Source organism: Capricornis sumatraensis, chromosome 8, assembly GCF_032405125.1.
Source record: "Capricornis sumatraensis isolate serow.1 chromosome 8, serow.2, whole genome shotgun sequence".
Classification (NCBI taxonomy): domain Eukaryota; kingdom Metazoa; phylum Chordata; class Mammalia; order Artiodactyla; family Bovidae; genus Capricornis; species Capricornis sumatraensis.
In genome coordinates this window covers 104,711,553-104,734,233 of record NC_091076.1, presented here as the reverse complement: position 1 = coordinate 104,734,233, position 22,681 = coordinate 104,711,553, and the positions used below count along the sequence as shown (strand labels likewise).

Here is a 22,681-nt window from a genome sequence, read left to right as displayed (position 1 = left end):
GGGAAGAGCCTTACCTGCCAGATCCCAGAGGGAGAAGGGGGATCGGCGTGCCTTCACCTGCCGGTCAGCACAGCCGACCAGAACACCACGTGGTCCAAGACTGTTTCTCCCTTAACTTTTAAAGTCCATTCTGCCTTGGGGGGCTTGATCAGGTGCGGATGAAAATACAGATGGGTTAAATATCCCATGTCCCAGGCTGTCTCCGGAAAAGCCAATTCATACTCACTTATGTATCCCCCTCCTTCTAGCCTGACAATTCCGAGGGGGTCAAGAATTTCATAGCAGACGGGACACCTCCTTGACAAGAGCAGAATACGAGCACACAAAAACCAAGTTTCTTCTCCTAAAAATCCCCTGGCAATTGCTTGGTAATAATTTTCCCCAAGACGGCGTGGACACCACCTCCTAAATGACCTTCACAAATTTCCTTCCTAAACCCTAACAGGCTTGTCAACCTGTGTACCAAGCAATCGTTGCCACCTGCCTAATCCAAGCTCCTGTGGGTCTGTGCCCCTTCTAATCCCTCCCAGGGGGGTGATCAGGCCCTGTCTTCCACCCTACCAGGTGGGTTCCTCCGCACCTGAGTGCTCAGTTCCCTTGCTGCCGTCCACTAACTGCTAACGTGAAAGGTCCAGGTATTGAGAAGCAGAATCCTTCCAGAAGGGCGAGGCGCCTTCCCCCTCTAGAAGATTCGAGCCTCGAGGCTTCAGAGTAGTCCCAAATGGGACTTGTCTCCTCAAAGTGAGGAGTTTCCTGGCCCATGCACCAAATGTTGCAGCCACGCGTTCCGGGAAACAAACTCACTCAGAAGGACAATGAAGATAGTGGAATGCAGTTTATTACACCGGCAGGCCCAAGGCAGAGTCTCCTCTCAGCCAAGGACCCTGACCAGTTTTTCTGAAAACTTTATATACCCTAAGTGTATGTGCCCAAACCCACCTCCCCAAATTCCCTGAAACTAGTCTGAACAAAGGAAAAGAAAGATACAATCAAAGTTAACCCGTGATTCATATGCCTTAAGCCTAGGTAGTTAAACACTGGACAATTATCAATAGGCCTGTGGTCATACCCCAATAAGCATAATAGAATTTATGATTCTATTCGGTTACACAGATAATTAGGGTATTCTCTTAGGCAACAGAGAGTCTAGCTACGAGCCCTGGGGTTCCATCCAGGGGGCCTGGTTTTCCAGTTGGTGTGTCATTTCCACAGATACTGGGCATATAGCTCAAAGTCTGCAGTCCGGCCCAAGGTGGAGTCCTGCTTTCAAGATGGAGCCTGTTCTGTCTGTTTCCTCCTTCACTGGTGGGCTTCTCAGGGAGGCGCGATTGGACCAGAGGTGGGGATGGTACCTCTGAGAGCCACCCGTACGGTGGGGGTCCCGCCTCTGACTCCCAGGTGAAGCCAGAGGCTGCAAGCATCTGAAAGCTGCGAGGGCACTTCTCCCTAAGTCTTCCTGGTGACCCTGCCCTTCCAACTCTCTGTCTACTGCTCAAGTTTTGCAAGAGGCGTAGCTTGGCTCTTCAGCTTTGGTTGATGTGCTTCTTTAAAAAATCATGTTTCCAAGTAGAGTGCCCTGGCACAGCCCCAGGTCTGGGCCTCGATGGAGCCCAGGGCCCAGGTGCCTCGCTGCAGCCCTGGGCAGGAGGGCTCTTGCCATCAGGCCTCAGCTGAGGGAGGGCAGTGCCAGTGCCCTCCTCTGGGGTCTTGGAGAGGGATAGAGGAGAATGGGTGGGCTTGGCGCTTAGGCCACTCTAGACCTGTGTCCTTGCTGTTGATCTGTGCTCCGCATTCTGCCTGGACCAAGGCAGAGCACGCTGTGCTGGGCCACCTCAGAAACTCCTCCGAGAGCTTCCCACAGCCAGTGCAGTGGCCTTCCAAATGGTGGCCCAAGAGGTTCCCCTGGGATGTGGACAAAAAGTAGGAGAAATTAACTTTTATTTCAACATTTACAAGCTTTATGCATGTCTCTGGTGGCAGGACTGCATTTGCACAGTAATACAGTATATAATTTATGAGTGGATACATGTAATTCCTTTATGAGTGCACACATATGTTTCTTTCGGGGGGGGGCACACTTAAATTCTGGTTTTTCCTGAAGAGGGTGTGTAATCGGAAGCATTGGGTGAGGACTGTCCAGAGGTTAGAAGTGAACCATTTAGCCAGCCCTTCACTCCCTGGCCTCCCTTGTCTTTCTGGCTTCATCATCTATATTCTTCCTCCCCTCCTGACACCTCCCCTGTGACATCATGGCTCCACCAATACTCGAATTCCAGTTGCTGGAACATGCCTTGAGTTTTCACGCCTGCAGCCCTGGCAGAGTCTTCTGTCTGAGGGCCCACTCTTCCCTGAGCCCCTGCAAATTCAGCCAAGATGAGAGAGGCCAACTTCTCTCTGAAGTGTCTCCTGATGCTTGTAATTCCCTGAGAGTTCTGTAGGCGTCTTTAATCGCCTGAGTCTCTCCGCGGTGGGTGGTGGCCATTTGTTTAACTTGCCAGGGAGTTTGTTTTAGACTCTAAGCCCCTAGAGGGCCAGGCCCAGCGCTTAGTCATATGTACATGCACAACAGACAGAGGGCGAGTCACCCCGCCACTGGGGGGACAACCTGGGGCCCAGTGAGGTTAATCAGGCTTCACAAGGTCGGGTCTGCTGACCCCACTAATCAGCTTGAGCCTCCTAATCCATCACCAGCAGGAACTTCAGGACAGAGGGCAGGCGCTCGGGAGAGCTGGCGGGGGCCATCTTGGCCTTCTCCTGCAGACTTGGCCCGGAGGGGATGGGGCAGCTGAGACATGTGCACCACCCTCTTCCTGCTCAGCACGTTGGCCATGCTCTGGCGCCGCCGATTTGCCAACCGGGTCCAACCGTGAGAAAATCACTGGGCCATGGGCTGGGGTGGGGAAAATGATTGGGCTGAAGGTGGGCAGGGGCTGCCTGGACTCGCAGGGAGGCTGGGAGGGACTTGCTGGGGAGCCCTGAGAAGCTTCCCATTGGAGTAGGGGGCACTCAGAGCTCTTCGAAGATGCTGGCTGCGGCCTCTGGTCCCCAGAACCCAATATGGCTTAGGTCTTGCAGAGAAGCAGGAGAGGGGTCTTGGGTCCGGGATCTGAGCTCTGGGGATCCGGGTGTTGCCCACATCTCTGCCGACCTCTTTTTCCCTCCTGCAGAGAGCCCAGTGGAGTCGATGGGGCAGTTTCGGGCAGCAGCTTGGAAACAGACCTCCAGTCGTCAGGCAGGTAAGGCAGAAGAGCCTGGGGTGGGGCAGGGAGGGCATCATGAAGGAGGCTGCCACTGTCCCGAGTCCCTGCCCAGGCCCTGGGGTGTACATGTGTGTGTATGTGTGTGTGTGTGTGTGTGTGTATGCGCTCCAGGCTGGCCCCTCACTCCAGCTCCCCTGTTCCCTGTGTGCCTACTGGGTAGGCTGAATGTCTGTTTTCTCCAGCTGGGTATGGGAGTCCCAGCCTTCCCCTGTGGACCCAAACTGTTCTGTCTTCCGTGTCCGAATGTGGGGTGGTCCCCAGGGCCCTGGTGTTGGGAGGCGCAGGGGGAGAGGAGAGAGGGAGGAGGCAGCAGCAGCTCTGTGATGCTCGGCCTGCCTTCCCTTCCCCCTCCTTCTCCCGCGGCCCCCGCCCAGCCTCAGCAGCTCCACTGCCTGAACCTCCAGCAGGATTCGCTGTCCAGTCCCCAATAGAAGGCGCGGGAGGCACATGACGTCACCAGCACAGAGTGCCATTGGCTGGGCAGCCCCTGCGGGCAGGACGCTGTCTCCAGTGGCCAGAAAGTTAACTCTTCCCTCTTCTGAAGCCATGTGGCCTTTAGAAGGGGTGAAGTTTGGGCAGGGGGGCAACGTCTGGACTTTTCCTTCCCCGGGTGACTAGCGTCCTTTGATGAGAGGGGCTCTATGCCCAACAATACACTGAAAAATCCACCAATATTTGTTAGGGACACACCATGGGAGATGTTGGTCTGTGCCTGCGGGCCCACTTGCTGTGGGGGCCTAGCTGAAGAGGGACGCTTTCTCCTGTAACAGCTTCTTCCGAGCCCCTGGCACTGCTCCTCTTACTCCCCGTGAAAGACAGAGTGTGATGACCTTGGGCTTCCAGGGACCCTGGGAGGAGGCTGTCTCCCCACAGACTCAGATGGCTGAGACAGACAGCATGCGCTCGCACGCTTGTCTGGGCGCCCCATGCCTCGTCAAGGGTGTGGGGAACGTGCCTGCAGTGTGACCCCTAGATAGGTCGAGATGGGCAATAGAACATGGGTCTTACTTCTCAGTCTTTGGATTCCCCTAGGTCTGGAATGTCAGAGCCATGTTCCCCGGCTCCCTGCCCACCTCCAACTCTATCTCTCCGACCTCCCCTGGGTCTCCAGGAAGCCCAGGGCCTGTGCAGGAAGGAGAGTCATTTCTGTGATGCCCTTCCTCTTAATTCCCCGACTGGGGATCCAGCCTGCACCCCCTGCACTGGAAGGCGGTGCCTTAACCACTGGTCCTCCAGGAAAGTGCCCTGGTCCTCACTGTGGGGTTTGGGTCTAGCATGGGGCAGGCATGTGTGCTCAGTGGCTGTCGTGTCTGGCACTGGGCAGCCCCATGGACTGTAGCTCACCAGGCTCTTCTGCCCATGGGGTTTCTTGGGCAACCAGAGTGGGTTGCCATTTCCTCTTCCAGGGGATCTTCCCGACCCAGGGATCAAACCCATGTCTCCTTCATTGACAGGTGGATTCTTTACCACTGAGCCACCAGGGAAGCCTGGAGTGGGGCAGCCTGAGTTTAAATCCCACCTCCCCTCTTACTGAGAGCCTGTGGGCAAATTATGTCATCTTTTATTTATATGTAAACTGAGATTAATAACAGAGTGGTTGCAAGGTCTCTGTGAGGTTTGAGTGAGATAACCATTATAATGCACTGGGCACAGAGTAACTGCTCAATTAACACCAGGTTCTCTCTTGCTGTTATGAGATCAGTGCTTTATTCTTCCCCGGGGGCTCTCATACATTAACTCACTCAAAAGAGTCCCTGGCCCCAGAGGTCCGGCCCTTCAAGTATTTCTGGCTTTTGTCAGTGTTGCAGGAAACGGAGGGAGAAGGAGATGGAAATGACTTGCTCGAGGTCGTCCGCCCAGTTTGTGGCTGGCGTGGGACCGGCAGGTCTCTGACTTCAGAGTCCATCTCCTCCACATGAAATGCCCCTGGAGCTCCTGTCAGGAGAGAAAAGGCCAAATCTGGGACCATCTGGCCCGGCCTGGTCTGCTGTGGCCTTGCCAGGACTGTTAACTCCTTGAGACTCAGCTAACTGGAGAAACTGGCCTCCCATCTACCCCTCTTCCAGACCTAGGGGAATCCAAAGACTGAGGTGGCTCCACGGAAGGCTGGCCTGGGGGTGGCGAGTGGGGGTGGTGGTGGTAGATGGGAAATTTCTGCTTTCCACTTCCAATGTTGTTAATTCCAACTGGCTTCTGGGGGCGGGGGGCTCCTGCTCCTCTATTGTAGGGTGAATCTCTAGGTGCAGGGAGAAAGGAGACTGGAAACAGGGGCGGGTCATCCCCTCCAGTCCTCTGACTCTGTATTCTTTCCTGTTTAGGGAGAAAGAGCCTCTGAAGTAAGCCCTGGTCTCTTGAGGTGGAGCTCAGCCCGAGGACCTGGGATCAGCTGGCCACAGCAGGTAGGGCAGGGTCTGCAGTCTCGAGGTCGGAGGGTAGAGCTGGGGACAAGGCGGGAAGGCCACAGAGTCCACAAGGCCTGGCCGCAGGGGAGCGGATCAGGCTGTGGTCACGATGGAGGCTGAGGGTAGGAGGGTGGACTCCTTCCGGCGGCTCCTACCTGTGGTGTTCCAGGTCACAACGTAAGGGTTAGTTTTAAGAGAACGAGGGGTCATCTCAACAGCATTTTCTAGGCCTGGGGATGAGGTGGTGGTCCTGCTGGTGGCCTGAGGGCTGTCTAGAGGACTTCTCAGGGAGAGGTGGCACTCTGGGTCGTCCACTCTGTAATACAAGCCCCCGCTCTGGGATGGGAGAGCCAGCCCATCAGCTGGTTTTTCTCTTTCAGCTCAAGTCCCGGTGTGCCCCCCACCCCGGAAGGACAATGTGCTGGAAGCAGCAGCTGCAGGAGAGGGACCAGGGAAAGCAGTTGTCGAGAAGGTAGACTCCTCTTTCGGCCCGGACTGCTGGTCTGTACCAGCCCAGGCCCTGGCGTGGGGCTCCTGGAGAAGTGGGCCTGGTTGGGCAGGCGGGAGGGGCGGAGGAGCTTGAGCTCTGGGACATGCTCCCTTGCTGGGAGTCCACCCAGAGAGAGGGACTCAGTGGGGTGCCCCAGCCCTGTTAACTCTGGGGCAACTCTTGCCACCTGGGGCGACAGGAGGGAACAGTAAGGAGTGAGGAGACTCCAGAATTGAGGGACAGCCGTGGCTCACGTTCGCCAAGGAGGGGCTGCCTGTCGTCCTCTTGCTGAATCCTCACAATAACCAATGCACACTGGTCACGCGATCACCCACAGTTCAGAAACGAGGAAACTCGTAGAGAGGTTCGCTGACTTACCCAGTGTCACTCAGCCAGAAAGTGGGAGACCCCAGGCTCATAAGGGGGAGGGGTGAAAGCCTCCTGAAACCATCTGGAATCTGCAGCTGCTCAGGGGAAGAAGCAGTTTCGCTGGCCTGGCCACCCATCGCTGGCAGCTCAGCTCGTCCAGGGCTGTGTGGTGTCACTTGGTGGCGGTGGCACTCACGTTCTGTGACATTTGCCTCTGCCTGGTCCCCAGAGCTCACCCTGCTGGCGGCTCTGCTGAAACGATCACTAGGAAGGGCCAGCTGGGTCTATGAGGTGTCTGCCTGCAGCTGGATGGAAGCAACCCACAGCTTGTCCTCATGGCGTGCGTGCGTGCGTGTGTGTGCACACGCTTGTGCATGCGAGCCTGTGTTCCAACCAGGCAGTAGCGTGTGGGAAGGGAGAAGCGTGACACTTGTTTTTGTCAGTCTGCTGACTGCTCAGTAGCGGCGGCGGTGGCCTCCTTTGCCCCTAGCTGCTCTGCCATTTCTCTCTCTTTACGATCCTGCCCGATCCCGAGTGGAGATAAAAGCAGATTTCCGCTTCTGCTCCCTGCGATCCAGGCGCAGACCAGGCAGGCAGCTGCTGCCCACTGCCTTGCGGCCATTCATCTTCCCAAGCCCCCCTCCTCCCACGTGCATCTCTCCTCCCGCTCCAGCTCCTACTGCTCACCCTCCTGCCAGGAGCGAGGCCTCTGCCTGGCCGGCCCCGCTCCCTGACTTTCGAGAAAGAGGAGCTTCTGTAGACAGCAGGGAAGGCTGAGATGCAGCAGACTCGGGAAACCCACTCTCAAGGGACAGGGAGGAGGTGCAGCCTGCTGCAGGGAGCCTGGCGGTTCCGTGGGAGCCTCAAAAGTAGGGCAGGGCGGAGGCAAGGGAAGGGTCGCACCAGGGAAAGGAGCTCCGTGCTGGAGCTGAGTCAGAGCCCCACTGCCCGCCTGACATGGGCCGCAAGTTCGTGACCACCTGTCTCAGCTCCCGTCAGCCTGTCTTTCTCCGGGAGGCATCACTTACAGGCTGAGGGCCAGAGGGCACTGTTCCCAGGACCTGGCCTGTGCTCCCTGATCCTACCTTTGCGTTCATTCTCTAATCTCTTTGCCATATTCCTGTCACTTCATCCTGGCTGCCACTCTCTGCCTGTCTCCTTCCACTGGGCTGAGGAACTGTCAGAGCAAGGTCGGCTCGCTGCACCGGGGCTGGCTCACCGCCCAGACACACATCCACAGAGTGACACCCCTTTGCAGCCCTGTTCTCAGAGCCTGTGAAGGCGCCCCTGGGGACCATTAGCCGGAAGAAGGGAGGGAAACCAAGAGGAAGGGGCTGCTGGAGGTGGGGGGAGGTGTCTGCTGGGCTTGGAGGCTGCCCAGGCCCTGGCAGCCAGGGTGCCGTGTGGGCTGGCTGGGAGGGGCTCTCTTCCCCAGGGAGCAGGCTGGCTTTGGTGGGAGCAGACTGTGTTTACACCTTCCCCACACGCCCGGCCCACGCTCGCCTCTTATTCTCAGGGCTCTCCCACCCCTGGGCTCTGCACAGTCTGCACGCTGGCAGCTCCTATTGCAGAGTTGCCACCCTCGGCCGAGAACTCCTCTTCAGGAGGCTGCCCGGGGCCGAGGTGCCCCTTCCTCGGCCCACTATCTCCAGTTCCAGCAGCTGGGTTGAAGCCTGTGCGGGGGGGGGGGGGGGGTTGGACCCGGTGTTCCCAAGAGGCTGAGTCCCTCTCCCTCCCATTTCCTTGGTAAGAGCTGCTGCTTGGATATGAGAGCAGAAAAGTTCAGGGGCTTGGTAGATCAGCTCTAACAAGAGGGAAGGGATTAAGGGAGACTCAAGAGAGAGAGCTGGGCCCCTCCTGGTGCAGGGTGTGGGCTGTTAGGAAACAATGATCAAGGATTTGAGAGCGAGGAGCCCAGGGTCAGAGCACCAGGTTGAAATCTTGACTCCACCGCCACTTCGTACCTCTGTGGCCTTGGGTACGTTACTGAACGTCTCAGTGCCTGTTTCCTCATCTATAGCACGGAGATAATAGTGTTAGTTTCCTGTCTCACAGGATTGATGTTAAATTAGATAATGTGTGTAGCGTGCTTACCACGTTACTAAGTGTTCAATATATGTGAGCTAGTGGGATTGTGTTTGTAAACTGTCAGTTACTGAACAATTACAGAACAATCAGTAGGTAACTCTAACAGCTAGAGTCCCTCCCCTCTTTCCCAGAGCCCCTCCTGGCCTGTCTTTCCACATAGACGACCACCAGGCACTGGGCAACTTTGAAATAAACAGCAGAGGGTGGCACTGCTGGGTGGGGGCCACCAAGTAAGACCTAGCACCCAGTGAGACGGTATAAGAGCCTGCTGCTGTCACTTCTGGGTACCTAGAACCCCATCCCAACCTCCAGGGGGTAGGGACGGTCCTGGCCTGGACACCTGCCCCCCTAGAGGCTCCGCTTCTCAGCTCCACAGAAGACAGGCGGTGGTTGCCCTGATGCTCTTCCACCCTCCGTCTGAATGCTAATCTCCCTGCCGTGGAAGCCTGAGTGACAGGGAAAAGGCTGCTCAGAATTGCAGGGCAGCCGAGGGCAGCAGCGGGAGGCAGGGAGGTGGTGTCGTCTGCGACTTCTGCAGCTGAGGCTCAGGGCCGCTGCCAGTCTCTCCTGGAGCCTGGGAGACTGGGACACGACCAGAGAGCTTATGAGGCAGCGGGGGTGGGGCGGGGGAGCAAGGGAGGCAGCCACAGCAGCTGAGTCTGGCGTGACCCTGGGGTGCAGAAGTGACCGGGGAGAGCACCGGCCCATCCCAAACGTATGACTGTGTGTCTTCAGACAAGACGGTCCTGGGCGGGGGCAGAGAGCAGAGGCCCGGTCCTAGACTGGTGGGACATGGCCCCATCTGAGGCAGCCACGATGACACAACAGCAGGGGGCCCAGCTGGCCCCACTGCTCTCGGGGACCCCTCTGCAGGCGCCCCACTGCTAGAGAAGAAGCCCCAGACCTTGAGATAGAGCCTCAACAGAAGAGCCAAGTGGCTGATACCGAGGTTTACTTTGATGATAATGATAATGATACTACTACTATTAATAATAATGGCTAATAGGTCTCACACACTCTGTGCCAGGCGCTGTGCCAAGAGCTTTATTTATAAGCACTGTCTCACTTATGAGGCAGGAACTGCTGTTAACCTCATTGACCCAATAATTCATTCAAGGTCACTCACAGCTGGTGGCAAAGCCAGGACCTGCGCCCGGGCAACATGATACCGGAGCTCGTGAGCTGGCAGAACAGGAAGGGCCTGAGTCTTGAGGAAATCCAGGGTGACCCAGCCTCCAGGCACAAGGAACCAGTTGTAGCCCCACCTGGGTGGTGCCTCTGTAGGTGGGCCGGGAGGGCTCTGCCAGGGCTATCTCTGTGCTCTCTCTTCTGGAACCCATGGTGCCAGGGTAGACACTGGGTCCTGAAACGGCTAGTCCTTGCTTGCCAGCTGACAGGGGAAAGGAGAGCGGGCTCCGCAGGATCTGTCATCCTCTTAGGGAGGAGGCAGTGGCCACCGGCAGACAGACAGAGAGGCCAGCACTCAGAGCCACTGCCAATCTGCTGTCCCCTTCAACTAGGGCAGAGAGAGAGGACATAGTCAGCAGACTGGCTGGAGGGGGAACTGGAGGAGGGGGAGGGCTTCGAGCAGGTGGCTTCGAGAGGGAGCCCCTGACTTAAACTGGAAACGAGTCCTGGTACATAAGGACTACAGACCCTCTCTCTGGGATGCACATGCCCCCTAGTGGGGACTAAGCCTGGAGGGTGGACAGAAAATGAAAACAGAAGTAGCTGATGACCATGACCTGTGAGCCTACGTGGGAAGGGCCGGTCCCATCCTTCGGTGAAGACACATACATCCACTTAAGGTCACATGCAGAAGCCAGCTGAGTTAAGCATTAAAGGAGACTATTAATGTATTCACTTGCTTGTTTATTTGACAAGCACATATTGGGAGCCCACAACATACAAATCTTGTATTAGGTGTTCGGAGTGAGACAGCGAAGAAAAAGACAGTGCCTGCCCTGCCAGTTAGAACAAGACCAAGACCTCAGCCTGGGAGGCCCAGTTCTGCCAGCCAGACACTGCCTGGCCACGTGACCGTTCCTTCTCTGGACCTCCATCTCCCCATTTAACAGGCATGTGTTGAACTCAGGTGGGCTGGTGCTGGCGACGTAAAGAACTAATGACCGTCCTCAGGAAAAGAACTGTCTACTAAGATGAAGGGGGTCCATCTGATGACCTCTGGGGGCCCCAGAACTTCTCCCAATCAAAAGAGGCTCTGATGGACTGTGTCTGGAGGTGCTAACAAGGACTCGCTCACTCAACAGACATTTATGGAGTGTCTGTGTGCCAGGCACTGTGGATGCCAAAATGAATTAAGACTTCCTGCCACAAACAACTAGAAAACTGAGCAAAATATAAGAAACAGACACTTGACAACAGGCAGCACACAGGATGGTGACCTCATGACTTCCTGGGCATCTGCCTCAGACAGTCCCCTGCCTGCAGTGGGGGGGCGGGGGGGGGGGCTGCAGAACATGCAGACCACGGTGGTCTTACTAGGGTGAGGAGGCATGATCAGAGTTCAAGACAGTGTGGCGGGGGCTGGGGGGCGGAGGAGGCAGTTCCAAAGGACATACACACAGATCGATGGGATCCGAAGACAGGACAAAGGTGATTCAACAGAGAAAGGAAGATCTTGACAACAGAAAATAGAAAGCACTAACCATAAAAACAAAGTGGGTAAACTGGACTAAATCAAAACCGGAAAGGCTAGGAGAAAGTATCTCCCAAGCAAATAGCTGAGAAAGGACTTGGGTCCAGAATATATGAAGAACTTTCACAACTCAGTAACACGATAGGCCAATAAAAAAGGGAGGGTTTTAATAGACTCGTCACAAAGAAGTACACGTAGGGCCAGTATACACAGAAAGATGCTCAACATCACAGTCGGCAGGGAGATGCATGTTAAGACCACAGTGAGATACTACAACACACCCACAAGAATGGCTAATGTTAAGGCTGACCATAACAGGTCCTGGTGAGCGTGTGGAACCAGCGTAACTCTGAAATACACTGCTTGGGGGAATGTAAGCAACACAAACCACTGGGGATACCAGTTTGGCAGTTTTCCTTGCAGTTCTCCAAGAGGAATGAAAACTTATGTCCACAGACAGATCTGTATAAAAATGTTCATTGCAGCTTTACTAATCATAGTTCCAACAGCCCAAATGTCCATCAACATGTGCATGGATAAAAATATTGTGGTATATTTATCTGACGGAATAATATTCAGTAATTAAAAAGGAAATGAACGACTGTTATAAGCCACAGCATGGGTAATCGAGGGAAGCCAGACACAAAAGAGTACCTGCTGTAGGGTTCCATTTATATGACATTCTAGAACGGGCAAAACGAAGCTGTAGTGACACAAAGCAGATCAGTGGTTGTCTGGGGCCAGGGCTGGATGGAGATTGACTGTAAAAGGGTGTGAAGGGGATCTCTGGGGGATGAAAATGTTCTAAACCATGAAGGGGTCATGGTTGCATAGGTGTATACACTTATTGGACTACTGCACTGAACATTTTAAAATGGATGCATTTTATTGTATGTAAATTATACCTCAATAAAGATGACTTAAAGAGTTAAAAAAACAAACAAGAATAAAGCGTTGACTCTTATCTTGCTTACAGTCTAGTGGAAAAGCCAGACATGAAAACAAATTATCATAAAATACTGCGTATTAAGAGAAGTATGTTCACACAGTAAGAGTTCCACTTACTGCGTGCTTCCCTGTGCAGGCTAGGTGCGTTGCACGCACAGTCCTAAAACGGTCCTGCTGGGTTCGTGAGAGCCTCCACCTCTTCCTGCTGCAGATAAGGAGCCTCAGAGAGAGGTGAAGTCATCCGCCAGGGGTTACTTACCTCAAATCAGCAGAGCTGGGACCCGACTCCAGGTCTGCTTGGTCGCAGAGCATGTGCTACATCAGCCAACCGTGGGAATGTTGGAAAGAGCTAAGGGACTGTCTGAGCATCTCAGGTCAGACTTCGCAGAGGAGATGCTGAAGCATCAGTCGGGATTTGATACGCACAAAGGGAAGGACGAAGGGAAGGAAATGTCCAGGCAAAGGAGACAAACAGCATGAGAGCAGGTGCTGCAGCAGTTATGAGAAGGGATTTCTGGGAAGGGGAGTCACGTCCAGAAAACAGGAGGAAAGGTTAACGGCATATTATGTATCCTTCAAATTCACTTATTTTTAAAAAGCCTATTAAGCAATAATTTTATGAGAGGCAACAGATCTGCAGAGCAGGCAAATGAAACGTGTGCTACTGGTCACCACAGGAAGGAATCCACTGCAACCCAAGGTCAACCATTCTCAATAAAGAGTACATGTTGTCCTGTTTCTTCCCCTCCAGAAAGTTAAAAGCTCTGAGCAATGGTCCCAGATTTCTGCTGAATGGGATTTGTGGCCCTCTTTCATAGTCCTGAGAAATTGAAGTGGAAAATATCCTCTATGCTTTGAGGATGTGCTTTCGAGCTGGATGAATTAAAATCACTGGAGTTAGCAAAACATGGGCCACTGTTACAGTGTATCTTTCCAGGAAACCCAGCACAATGGTTAAGACCATAGGTCTGGAGGCTCAACTGAGTTCCCAGTGCCTTCACACACTGATGGCTTTCATTTTTCTGCCCTTGAGTTGAAAAACAGAAGGATAATGACAGGACTGTTGAGAGAGTCAAATGAGAGAGCCAACTGAAGGTGCTTAGGGTCATCAAGTTTTATACATTAAATTTCGGCAGCTTTTTGTATGTCATTCAGATCTCAATTAAAGAGGTTTTAAAAATATGTATATTATTCTATTTACTTATCTTTGGTTGTGCTAGGTCTTCACTGCTGGATACGGGTTGTTTCTAGTTGCGGCGAGCAGGGGGCTACTCTTTGTTGTGGAGCATGGGCTCAGTTGCCCCGAGGCATGTGGAGACTTCCTAGACATGGGATCAAACCTGTGTCTACTACACTGGCAGGCAGATCCTTAATCAGTGGACCACTACGGAGGTCCAGTATATCAAGTGTTTTTTTTTTTTTTTTCAAAGGCACTTAAAACAGTGCCTAGCATGGAGCCAACACTCTATACCAGCTATTATTTTTTCAGGATGGTAATTTGATTGCGTCAGTTTGTCTTCTTTATTTTGCCATGACCCATTCTTCCCGAGAATAATCATCAACAAAAAAGAGAGGACGATTTGGGGTATGTCAATCCTATCATTTAGAGTCATATCATTCTAATGGAACACCCAGCTTAAGATGGCTTAAACAACAAAGCGGTTTCTTTTTTAAAATCTCCCACTCTGTATTTCACTCAAACTAGTGCTCACAGGATGCCTCCCACATTCAGAAATATTGACATGTAAAAATATGTGTCTCTGAATCAAACTAAAGGTCTAAAGGCTGGGGACATCGGGACTGGCTTCTCCAGCAGCTCAAAAGCATCTTCAAGGACTCAAGCTTGTTCTGTCCATCACTGCTGACCTGCTCTTCCTAGGAAGCAGCAGTTGGCTTGCTGTTCAAGCAGCAACAAGATGGCTTCCATGGTCTCAGGCATCACTTCACGGGGTCCCAAAACTAGAAGGGAGGCTACTGTTTTTCAAAATTAGAAAACCTTCCCAAATGTGGCAGAACTGCATTGCAGATCACTTTCTAAACCAATTCCTGGCGAAGGGAAGAGATTTCTCATGGGCCTGGTGCAGACTATTCAAGACTCACTCCTTGGGGCAGAGACGGGGCTTGCCTCCCAGAAGCTCTGCGGTGTTCATCATATGAGGAAGGGCAGTGGTGGGGCTAAGGGTGCCAGCCACACAGGTAAACTTCTGGGAATATCACTGGTCCAACTGCTCCCCATGTAAGCAGCTAACTGCTCGGAAAATACTGCTCCTCCTTCGTGTTCTTATTCATAAAATTAAACACAACTTTCCAGTTAAGACATTAACCTCAATATTTAAAGACTCTTTTCTATTAATGTGGGTTTCAAATGCGTGTGCTCAGTTGCTCAGTTGTGTCCCACTCTTTGCGACCCCATGGACGGTAGCCCACCAGGTTCCTCTATCCATGGGAATTCCCAGGCAAGAATGCTGGAGCAGGTTGCTATTTCTTTCGCCAGGGGATTCTTCCCCACCCAGGGACTGAACCCATGTCTGCAGGGTCTTCTGGAGGCAGACTGGCAGGTGGATTCTTTACCACTGAGCCATCTGGGAAGACACAGTTTTCAAATAATCCCAAGTCTTAAATTTGGAAAACTCAGCAGCGGCCACAGGACTGGGAAAAGGTCCGTTTTCATTCCAATCCCAAAGAAAGGCAATGCCAAAGAATGCTCAAACCACCACACAATTGCACTCATCTCACATGCCAGCAAAGTAATGCTCAAAATTTTCCAAGCCAGGGTTCAATAGTACATGAACCATGAAACTTCCAGATGTTCAAGCTGGATTCAGAAAAGGCAGAGGAACCAGAGATCAAATTGCCAACATCCGCTGGATCATCAAAAAAGCAAGAGAGTTCCAGAAAAACATCTACTTCTGCTTTATTGACTACGCCAAAGTCTTTGATTGTGTGGATCACAACAAACTGGAAAGTTCTTCAAGAGATGGGAATGCCAGACCACCTGACCTGCCTCCTGAGGAATCTGTAGCAGGTCAAGAAGCAACAGTTAGAACTGGACATGGAACAACAGACTGGTTCCAAATTGGGAAAAGAGTACATCAAGGCTGTATATTGTTACCCTGCTTATTTAACTTATATACAGAGTACATCATGAGAAACCCTGCGCTGGATGAAGCACAAGCTGGAAACAAGACAGCCAGGAGAAATATCAATAACCTCAGATATGCATATGACACCACCCTTATGGCAGAAAGTGAAGAAAAACTAAAGAGCCTCTTGATGACAGTGAAATAAGAGGGTGAAAAAGTTGACTTAAAACTCAACATTTAGAAAACTAAGATCATGGCATCCAGTCCCATCACTTCACGGCAAACATTTGGGGAAACAGTGTCAGACTTTATTTTTGGGGGCTCAAAAATCACTGCAGATGGTGACTGCAGCCATGAAATTAAGAGATGCTTGCTCCTTGGAAGAAAAGTTATGACCAACCTAGACAGCATGTTAAAAAGCAGAGACGTTACTTTGCCAACAAAGGTCCATCTAGTCAAAGCTATGGTTTTTCCAGTAGTCATGTATGGATGTTGAGAGTTGGACTATAAAGAAAGCTGAGCGTCGAAGAATTGATGCTTTCAAACTGTGGTGTTGGATAAGACTCTTGAGAGTCCCTTGGACTGCAAGGAGATTCAACCAGTCCATCCTAAAGGAAATCAGTCCTGACTATTCATTGGAAGGACTGATGCTGGAACTGAAACTGCAATACTTTGGCCACCTGATGTGAAGAATTGACTCATTTGAAAAGACCCTGATGCTGCAAAAGATTGAAGGTGGGAGAAGGGGACGACAGAGGATGAGATGGTTGGAGGGCAACAACAACTCAATGGACATGGGTCTGGGTGAACTCTGGGAGCTGGTGATGGACAGGGAAGCCTGGCGTGCTGCAGTCCATGGGATCGCAGAGTCAGACACATCTGAGCGACTGAACTGAACTGAAATCCCATCAGTGAATAGAACTCCGTGAGCTGACTGCCTGAGCGCAGCAGGTCGGCTGACCCGATTTCCCCTCTGCAATCAGAGCCAAGGCCCCTGCACAGCCCTGGGGACTCCTGCCCTGTAAACCTTCTGATCTACTTCTGTCACTTATCTCTAGACTGTGTGACTCTCCATGTAACAAATATAGGTCTACACTGGCCTTGAATAATGTAAAATTCAAATATCCTAGACCTCACCAGCAAATGAAGTCACAACAACATTAGCATTTCCCTCTCAATAGCTCTGAGCCCTTGCCCTCATTCAGGAACGCTAGCGCATTTTGTGTTTCCCAGTTATTTCCGGGTGGCCTATGCAGTGCACCTGACATGTACTCAGGCACAAGGGCTCATTGCATTTTGCTCAGTCACTTGGCCACAGCCCAGCAACCCGTGACACCCCTATCCGCCGTGAGCCTGCTGCTATTTTACCAAGGGCCCTGTCAGGTGTGAAACCTCCACTGTGTCCTTTGGCACAGTGGCCCTTCTAGAGCTGGGACGAACAGCCTTCACTGCACACTGGGTGCCAATTAGTCTGGGACCCAAGACAGCCCCCTGCCTGCAATGTAGGGGACCCGGATTCAATCCCTGGGTTGGGAAGATCCCCTGGAGAAGGTAATGGCAACCCACTCCAGTATTCTTGCCTGGGAAATCCCATGGACAGAGGAACCTGGCAGGCTACAGTCCATGGGGTTGCAGAGTCGACACACCTGAGTGACTAACACTTCCACTTTTCAAGACAGCCCCGTGACAGCCCAGAGCCCTCAGTCTTTCACAGATCAGCTCCTGCAGCCTCTCATCCTCACTATTCCTGCCAGAAAATGGCTGGAAACAGTGGAACAGGTGCCCATCATCCACACCCCACTTCTCAGTTTCATCTCTAACTGCCCATGGAAACACACAAAATCTGTTTTCCTTCCCCTCCCCCACAACCCCAAACCCTTCTATATAAGATCAATTTATATATACACTCACAGTACAGTATAACTTCATCGTAAGAGTACAGACTCTACAGGCTAGGATCAAACCCCGATTCCACCAGTTACTAGTGTGTGAACTAGGGCAAGTTATGTAATATTTCAATGTTCCTCTTTCCCCATCTGTAAAAACAAGAGTAGTGATAACGCACTTCACCATGCAGTGGTGAGGATGAAACAAATTAATATCCATAAAGTACTCAAGGAGTGAATGTCTCACAGTAAGTGTTATAAAGCATTAGCTATCATTATTGTTTTGCCAGCAGATCACCTGCCTACACACAAGCAGCTTTTGGCAAATTCCACACTTACAGCCTGAAATAAATTTAGTCTGCAGGGAGAGACCTCATTCTTTTGGTATTGTACAAAATAATTTGTCTTCAAGGGTAAAACAGAGAAACTTGGGGGCCAATTTCACACAATTGGAGCTATTGCTGAGTTAATGATTGTATTTGTGGAGTACTTACTGTGAGCAGGGGCAGTGGAATACCAACTAGGTCTGTGAAGAATTTAAAAAGAAAAAACAAATTAGACTTCTGCCTTGAAGAGCTTACAATCAAATTAAGGAAGGCAAACATTAACAGATGTGGTAACTTGAAAATAAGTCCCCGAAACATTACTACACACAGAACAATTTAATCCAGACTTAAATGCTACTGAGATCATTGCTAAAGGGCTGATGAGGATGGGGAAAGGGTGATGTTTTAAGGCTTCATGGTCTTGCAACTTTACTATTATTATTATTAGTATTGGTTGCAGGACATGCAGCACGTGAGATCTTAGTTCCCTGTCCAAGGATCGAACCAGTGTTTCCTGCACTGGAAGTCCAGAGTCAATCACTGGATTGCCAGGGAAGTCCGCACATTTAATTTCCAAATAGGTATACATTCTGGCTGTGACTCTGGTTGTTGTTTTGCCCTTTTACAATTTCAAAACTAAAGCCGGGGTGAGTGCCTGAAAAACAGCCCTCAGGAGTAGCAGGCGGTGTTACACTACTCTGTTCTTTTTGTAAAGTATAATTATTTTTGCGTGGCGCCCCTTGGGTTCAGGGGAATTTCGAGCCCGGCCCGGCCCGGCCCGACCCGTCGCTCTCGGGCGCCCTCTGCCGCCCGCACCCCAACTAAGAGCAACGGAGCGGGACGTCGAACAACGAATTTCCCGGGAATCTCCTTTTCCTTCACTAACGCAACCACCCCTCCATGACTCTAATAAAATCCGTTGAGCAATTAACTACGAAGTCCCTCAGTCGTTCCTCTCGAAGGCCCCTCGAACTTTCTGCGGCCTCCACCACCCAGCCAATCTCGACCAGGGACAGCCTGTTCACTCAACAGATAGCGACTTTGTGACCGAAACGACCGTCGGTCTTCGTTTTCTAACTGCCGGGGTTTCTATACAGAGCAAGCCTCCCGCCCTGGGCTCTCTACTGTCCCCAGTGGCGGCCACCATCTTACCCGGGCTTCAGAGCCTCGGGCGCCCCTCAGCGGCCGTTGACAACACTACATTTCCCAGCAGCCCTTTCTCAATAGCGCGAGAGTTCGCGCGAGACTTCCGTGAAGACTTGCGCGCAGGCGGAAACCGCCCTCCTTTTCCGATGCGGGCTGCTTGGCTGGAGGTCATGGCTTCCTCGTTGTGGTTCCAGCAAGGCCAGCAACCTCGGCCAAAGGGCCGAGGGAAGGCTGCGGAGGTGGGTAAACAGCTTATTCCTTGATACGGCGCTAGCATACTTGGCCTCTCGCTGCTCGAAGGCGAAATAGTGACGCTAGGCCTGGTTCCCCCAACCCCCACCCCCATAGGTGGTTGGGAGGATTAACTGAGATACTCGGTGAGAAAACGCTTTCCAAAGGGTGCGAGGTTTTGCTACTGAAGGGAGAGAGAGCCCAAGCCCACCTTTGACATCGCAGCGTCCCTCCTGGGGGAGAACGTCTCTTCCATCCTGCGCAGCCCCCAGGCCTCACGGCCACCCAAGCGCTGAGCTTGCAGGCCCAGGGGCCCTGCTTGTCCCCAGGTCCTCCCACGGGGCAAGCTCGCAATTAACATCCAGGGTATTAACGTCTAAATATGGAGTGCATAGAGGACAGGCCCAATCAATTTCACTTAATTCTACAGCTAATAGTGGCGTGGTAGACTTTGTCTGGAAGGCTCCAGTTTTATAGCGACCCTTAACATGCTTATGTTTTTATTCCCCACAGGCCTTTCCGGCATCTGCAGAGAAGCTTAGGAGTGACGAATGGAAGTCTGAAATAAGTAAGAATGCATGTAGGCAGGAACTTGGGTGGGCAGCAGAAATGAGAAAGCCGAGATGGTCTTAAGCCTGCCACGCACCGCAGCTCTGAATCCTGCTGACTCAGGACCAGTTGGGGGTCCTACTCAGAATCCAGAAATGAGGATGGTCTCTGTGCCAGTGTAGTTGTGGCCACTAGGTGTCGCTGTTTGAAACCAAAGTGGATGCCACTGCATTCACGGGTAAAAGGGAGACTTGGAACTTGAGCTTTAAAGTTGATTGAGATTTAGAAATGTTCCTTACTGGTTGAGCTGAGGATGATTTAAAGTTATCCCTGTCTGAAAAGACTTCTGTTGTGAGGAAATCTAACTTGCTGAGGCTCAACGTTTTAAATTCTGTTCTTGGGAATGAATATCCTAAGTCTGTTCCTGTTAATGTGTTATCCATATTTCTCTTTGAAAGATGTAGGCTGGGGGCTTTGAAAAAAGTCACATGAAAACCATCATCCAGAGATGTAAGGATCCTTGTGATGAAATGTCTATAAATGGTAAGAGTTTTAACTTTAACAGAATTGCATAGATTATGGTTCCTTTAAGTGTTGGCTTGTTAGATTTCAGAGATGTGTGGGTCTTCCCACACATTAACAGCTATCTGAGAGATACTTGTGTAGGCCTTCTTGAATAGTTTTTCCTTTTAGTGCCCAGAGAAGTACTATGAACTCTTTCTAGACTCCTCACCAAGTACCCTCACAGTGATTGTTACAACACTGTGAGGTAGATGTTTCCCCTATGTTGCTCCCGAGTAAGTCAACTGAATTAATGAGTTCACTTGCCCAAAGTTACACAACTAGGTTGTTTTCTTTTTAAGAGCCATAAAAACATAGCTATAAGTGATTTTGCAGGAGGACATTATTATTAAGCTTTATTGAGATATAGTTAACAGCTGGTCATTGAGTTAGACTAGTGGTTCTCAACTAGGGGTGGAGGGTGTTGCTGGGATCCAGGTAGTAACCCTAATTACCCTATAGTGTACATGACAGGCCCCCCACCACCCCGACAAAGAACTCCCCACCCAAAATGTAGAGTTGAAGTTGAAACCCACTCTTAGACTGAGACTCCAGTCTCAGCCTGTTACCAGGGAACCACACTAGCACCTTGTTTCTTCATTTCTAAAAGACAAGAGTGGTGCTTTTCAGACCTGGCTCTGCACCTGTAGAATGTTCCTGGACCCCACCTCCACCCATGCTAAGATGGGTGAGATGGCTCTAGAGTGTAGCCCAAGAATCATGTGTGGCTATTTAGGAGCAGATGTGGAGGAACAGGGAGATGATCTGATCTACTTTTAGCTCGGGGATTTTTATTACAGCAAGGTTATAGTACTGGCTATTTTTAAGTAGCTCTCAGGGCAGATCTATAATCCCTATCTTAAAGAACTGAAAGCCACATGGTCCCTCTGCAGTATCATTTTGCACACAGAGGTGAGCAAAGGAGAAGTGACCTTGTTTGGTGTTGATTGTTCTTGGCATCAGGCACCCTTTGTGCAGCCGGCCTTCAGTGGTCTGGCTGAAAGGAGTAATCCACACTGTTTTAGACATTTTTACTGACAGCACAAAGATGCTGAAATATTTACTCGGCTACTAGACACTTTGTGCTCAGGGAGACCCTGGCTTTAAAAGGACAGGAACTGTCACCGTGTCAGGTCTGGGACGCTGGGTACAGCTAGGCACTAGATAGAAAGTTTTTGCCCTTGAGGGCAAGCACATTCTAATAAACCAGATAAGATTGAATAAGTAGGAACTTAAGGAAGTAAAGTGGAATTTGGTAAGGAAAACATGGTTTGCTTGTGCTGTGGGCTGGCAGCTGGGCGGGGAGCTGAGTCCTTGATGATGTGAAGTTATCCCTGTCTGAAGGCCAAAATAAGGCCTTTGAGTGTGGAATCTGGATATCTGAGACTCAGTTTCCCAAGTTTGCTTTAGAGAAAATTGAGGCCTGGTTTATTTGGTTTGTTTAATGCCTGAATTAACAGTGATCTGTCTGAGAGATACTTGTGTAGACCTTGAATAGGTTTTCCTTTGCAGTTTCCCCTCGCCAGGTACAGCCTCAGTTTGAGGCCGAAAAGGATACTCCAGATAAAGACACCGGCTGCAGTGCTGTGGCGGCTGCCCTGGGCTCGGCGTGGAACTTCTCTCATGTGTAATAGAGGAAACCTTTGGAACAGGCCTGGGTGGATGTGCTCTGTTTCCCCTGGCCCTTGGGTTGTGCTGAGTGGCAAGGTGACTTTGACATACATCTGTTTTCTTTGCTAGATGTCTGCAGCGTGTGAAACAGAACTGACCTGCTTTACCTAAAGCAAGTGAAACTATTCCTCTCCCGTTGTTTGTAATGTAAGCTTTCTGTTTCTATCTTACGGGTCCAAAAGAATCCCCGCAAGCCTGTGATGGTTAGTTATCCCTGTCTGAACATCTCGACTGAGGGAAAACAGTCTGTTCTGAGGCTTAAGGGGCTGGCTCTGGGCTCTTAAAAGCAGTTCAGGCTTTATAAGGGATCAGACAGAACGCACTCCAAAGGGAGTTGTGCTTATGCACCCTGCGGAGACCCCGGTCCTGGTGCTCCATCCCTCTGCCACTTGAAAACCAGTGGTGGGCTGCCCTGTCACCCTTTGGCTCTGAGGGCACAGGCTATAAGAGGTGGCAGAAATGGGCAAGTGGCCCAGATTTGGCTTATGCTCTTAACTATGGAATGAAAGAGTGCTTGTCACATATTTCAAGAAAATGAATGCGCTCTTTGAGACAGATGGCAATGGAAGATGTGTGCCGGCTGTGGCAGTGAGCACACTTAAGGACTATCTGATCTCTCGTCTTTTTACTGTGTCCTGACATTCAGGAAAGAAGGGGTACCGTGGCACTAGCATGGTTTCCAGGTGCCTTGTTCACGCAGGGCACTCTGCTGGGGTTAGCCCAGCTCTTGTCTGAATGGCATGGCTGGCTTGTGAGCAAGAGAGTAGCAGAGTGGCACTGGGCTTTGTTCCCATTGAAATGCCATGCTTGAAGTGGGCACAGATTGCCTTTCTTTTCTGTTGAAGTTGGGAGGTATGTGCAGCTCTTCATATGTAAGGTCACATATTTGTTCGGTCACCAAGGAAGCTGTATTTGGGGTGGGATTTAAAGAACCAGAAAACTGGTCCAAGCAGCCTACAGCCTAAAGCAAATATAGTGAAAGGACGTGTTAGCAAGTGGGAAGGTCTACCTG

The 22,681-nt window shown here is 51.3% G+C and overlaps 1 protein-coding gene and 2 non-coding genes across 3 annotated transcripts; all 3 read left to right on the top strand.

Annotated features, from left to right (window-relative positions):
* Nucleotides 1-2,792: 2,792 nt before the first annotated feature.
* On the top strand, nt 2,793-5,600 carry PRCD (photoreceptor disc component). The gene is made up of 3 exons (XM_068976024.1): nt 2,793-2,866; nt 3,168-3,236; nt 5,579-5,600. Exons 1-3 carry the CDS (start codon nt 2,793-2,795, stop codon nt 5,598-5,600), a joined length of 165 nt encoding a protein of 54 aa, XP_068832125.1.
* Nucleotides 5,601-19,739: 14,139 nt separating this feature from the next.
* On the top strand, nt 19,740-19,817 carry LOC138084876 (small nucleolar RNA R38). The gene has a single exon (XR_011145279.1). It is a non-coding gene; the product is annotated as a small nucleolar RNA R38 (small nucleolar RNA).
* A 1,487-nt stretch (nt 19,818-21,304) lies between these two features.
* Nucleotides 21,305-21,389, top strand: LOC138084877 (small nucleolar RNA R38). Its single transcript, XR_011145280.1, has one exon. It is a non-coding gene; the product is annotated as a small nucleolar RNA R38 (small nucleolar RNA).
* Nucleotides 21,390-22,681: the final 1,292 nt, after the last annotated feature.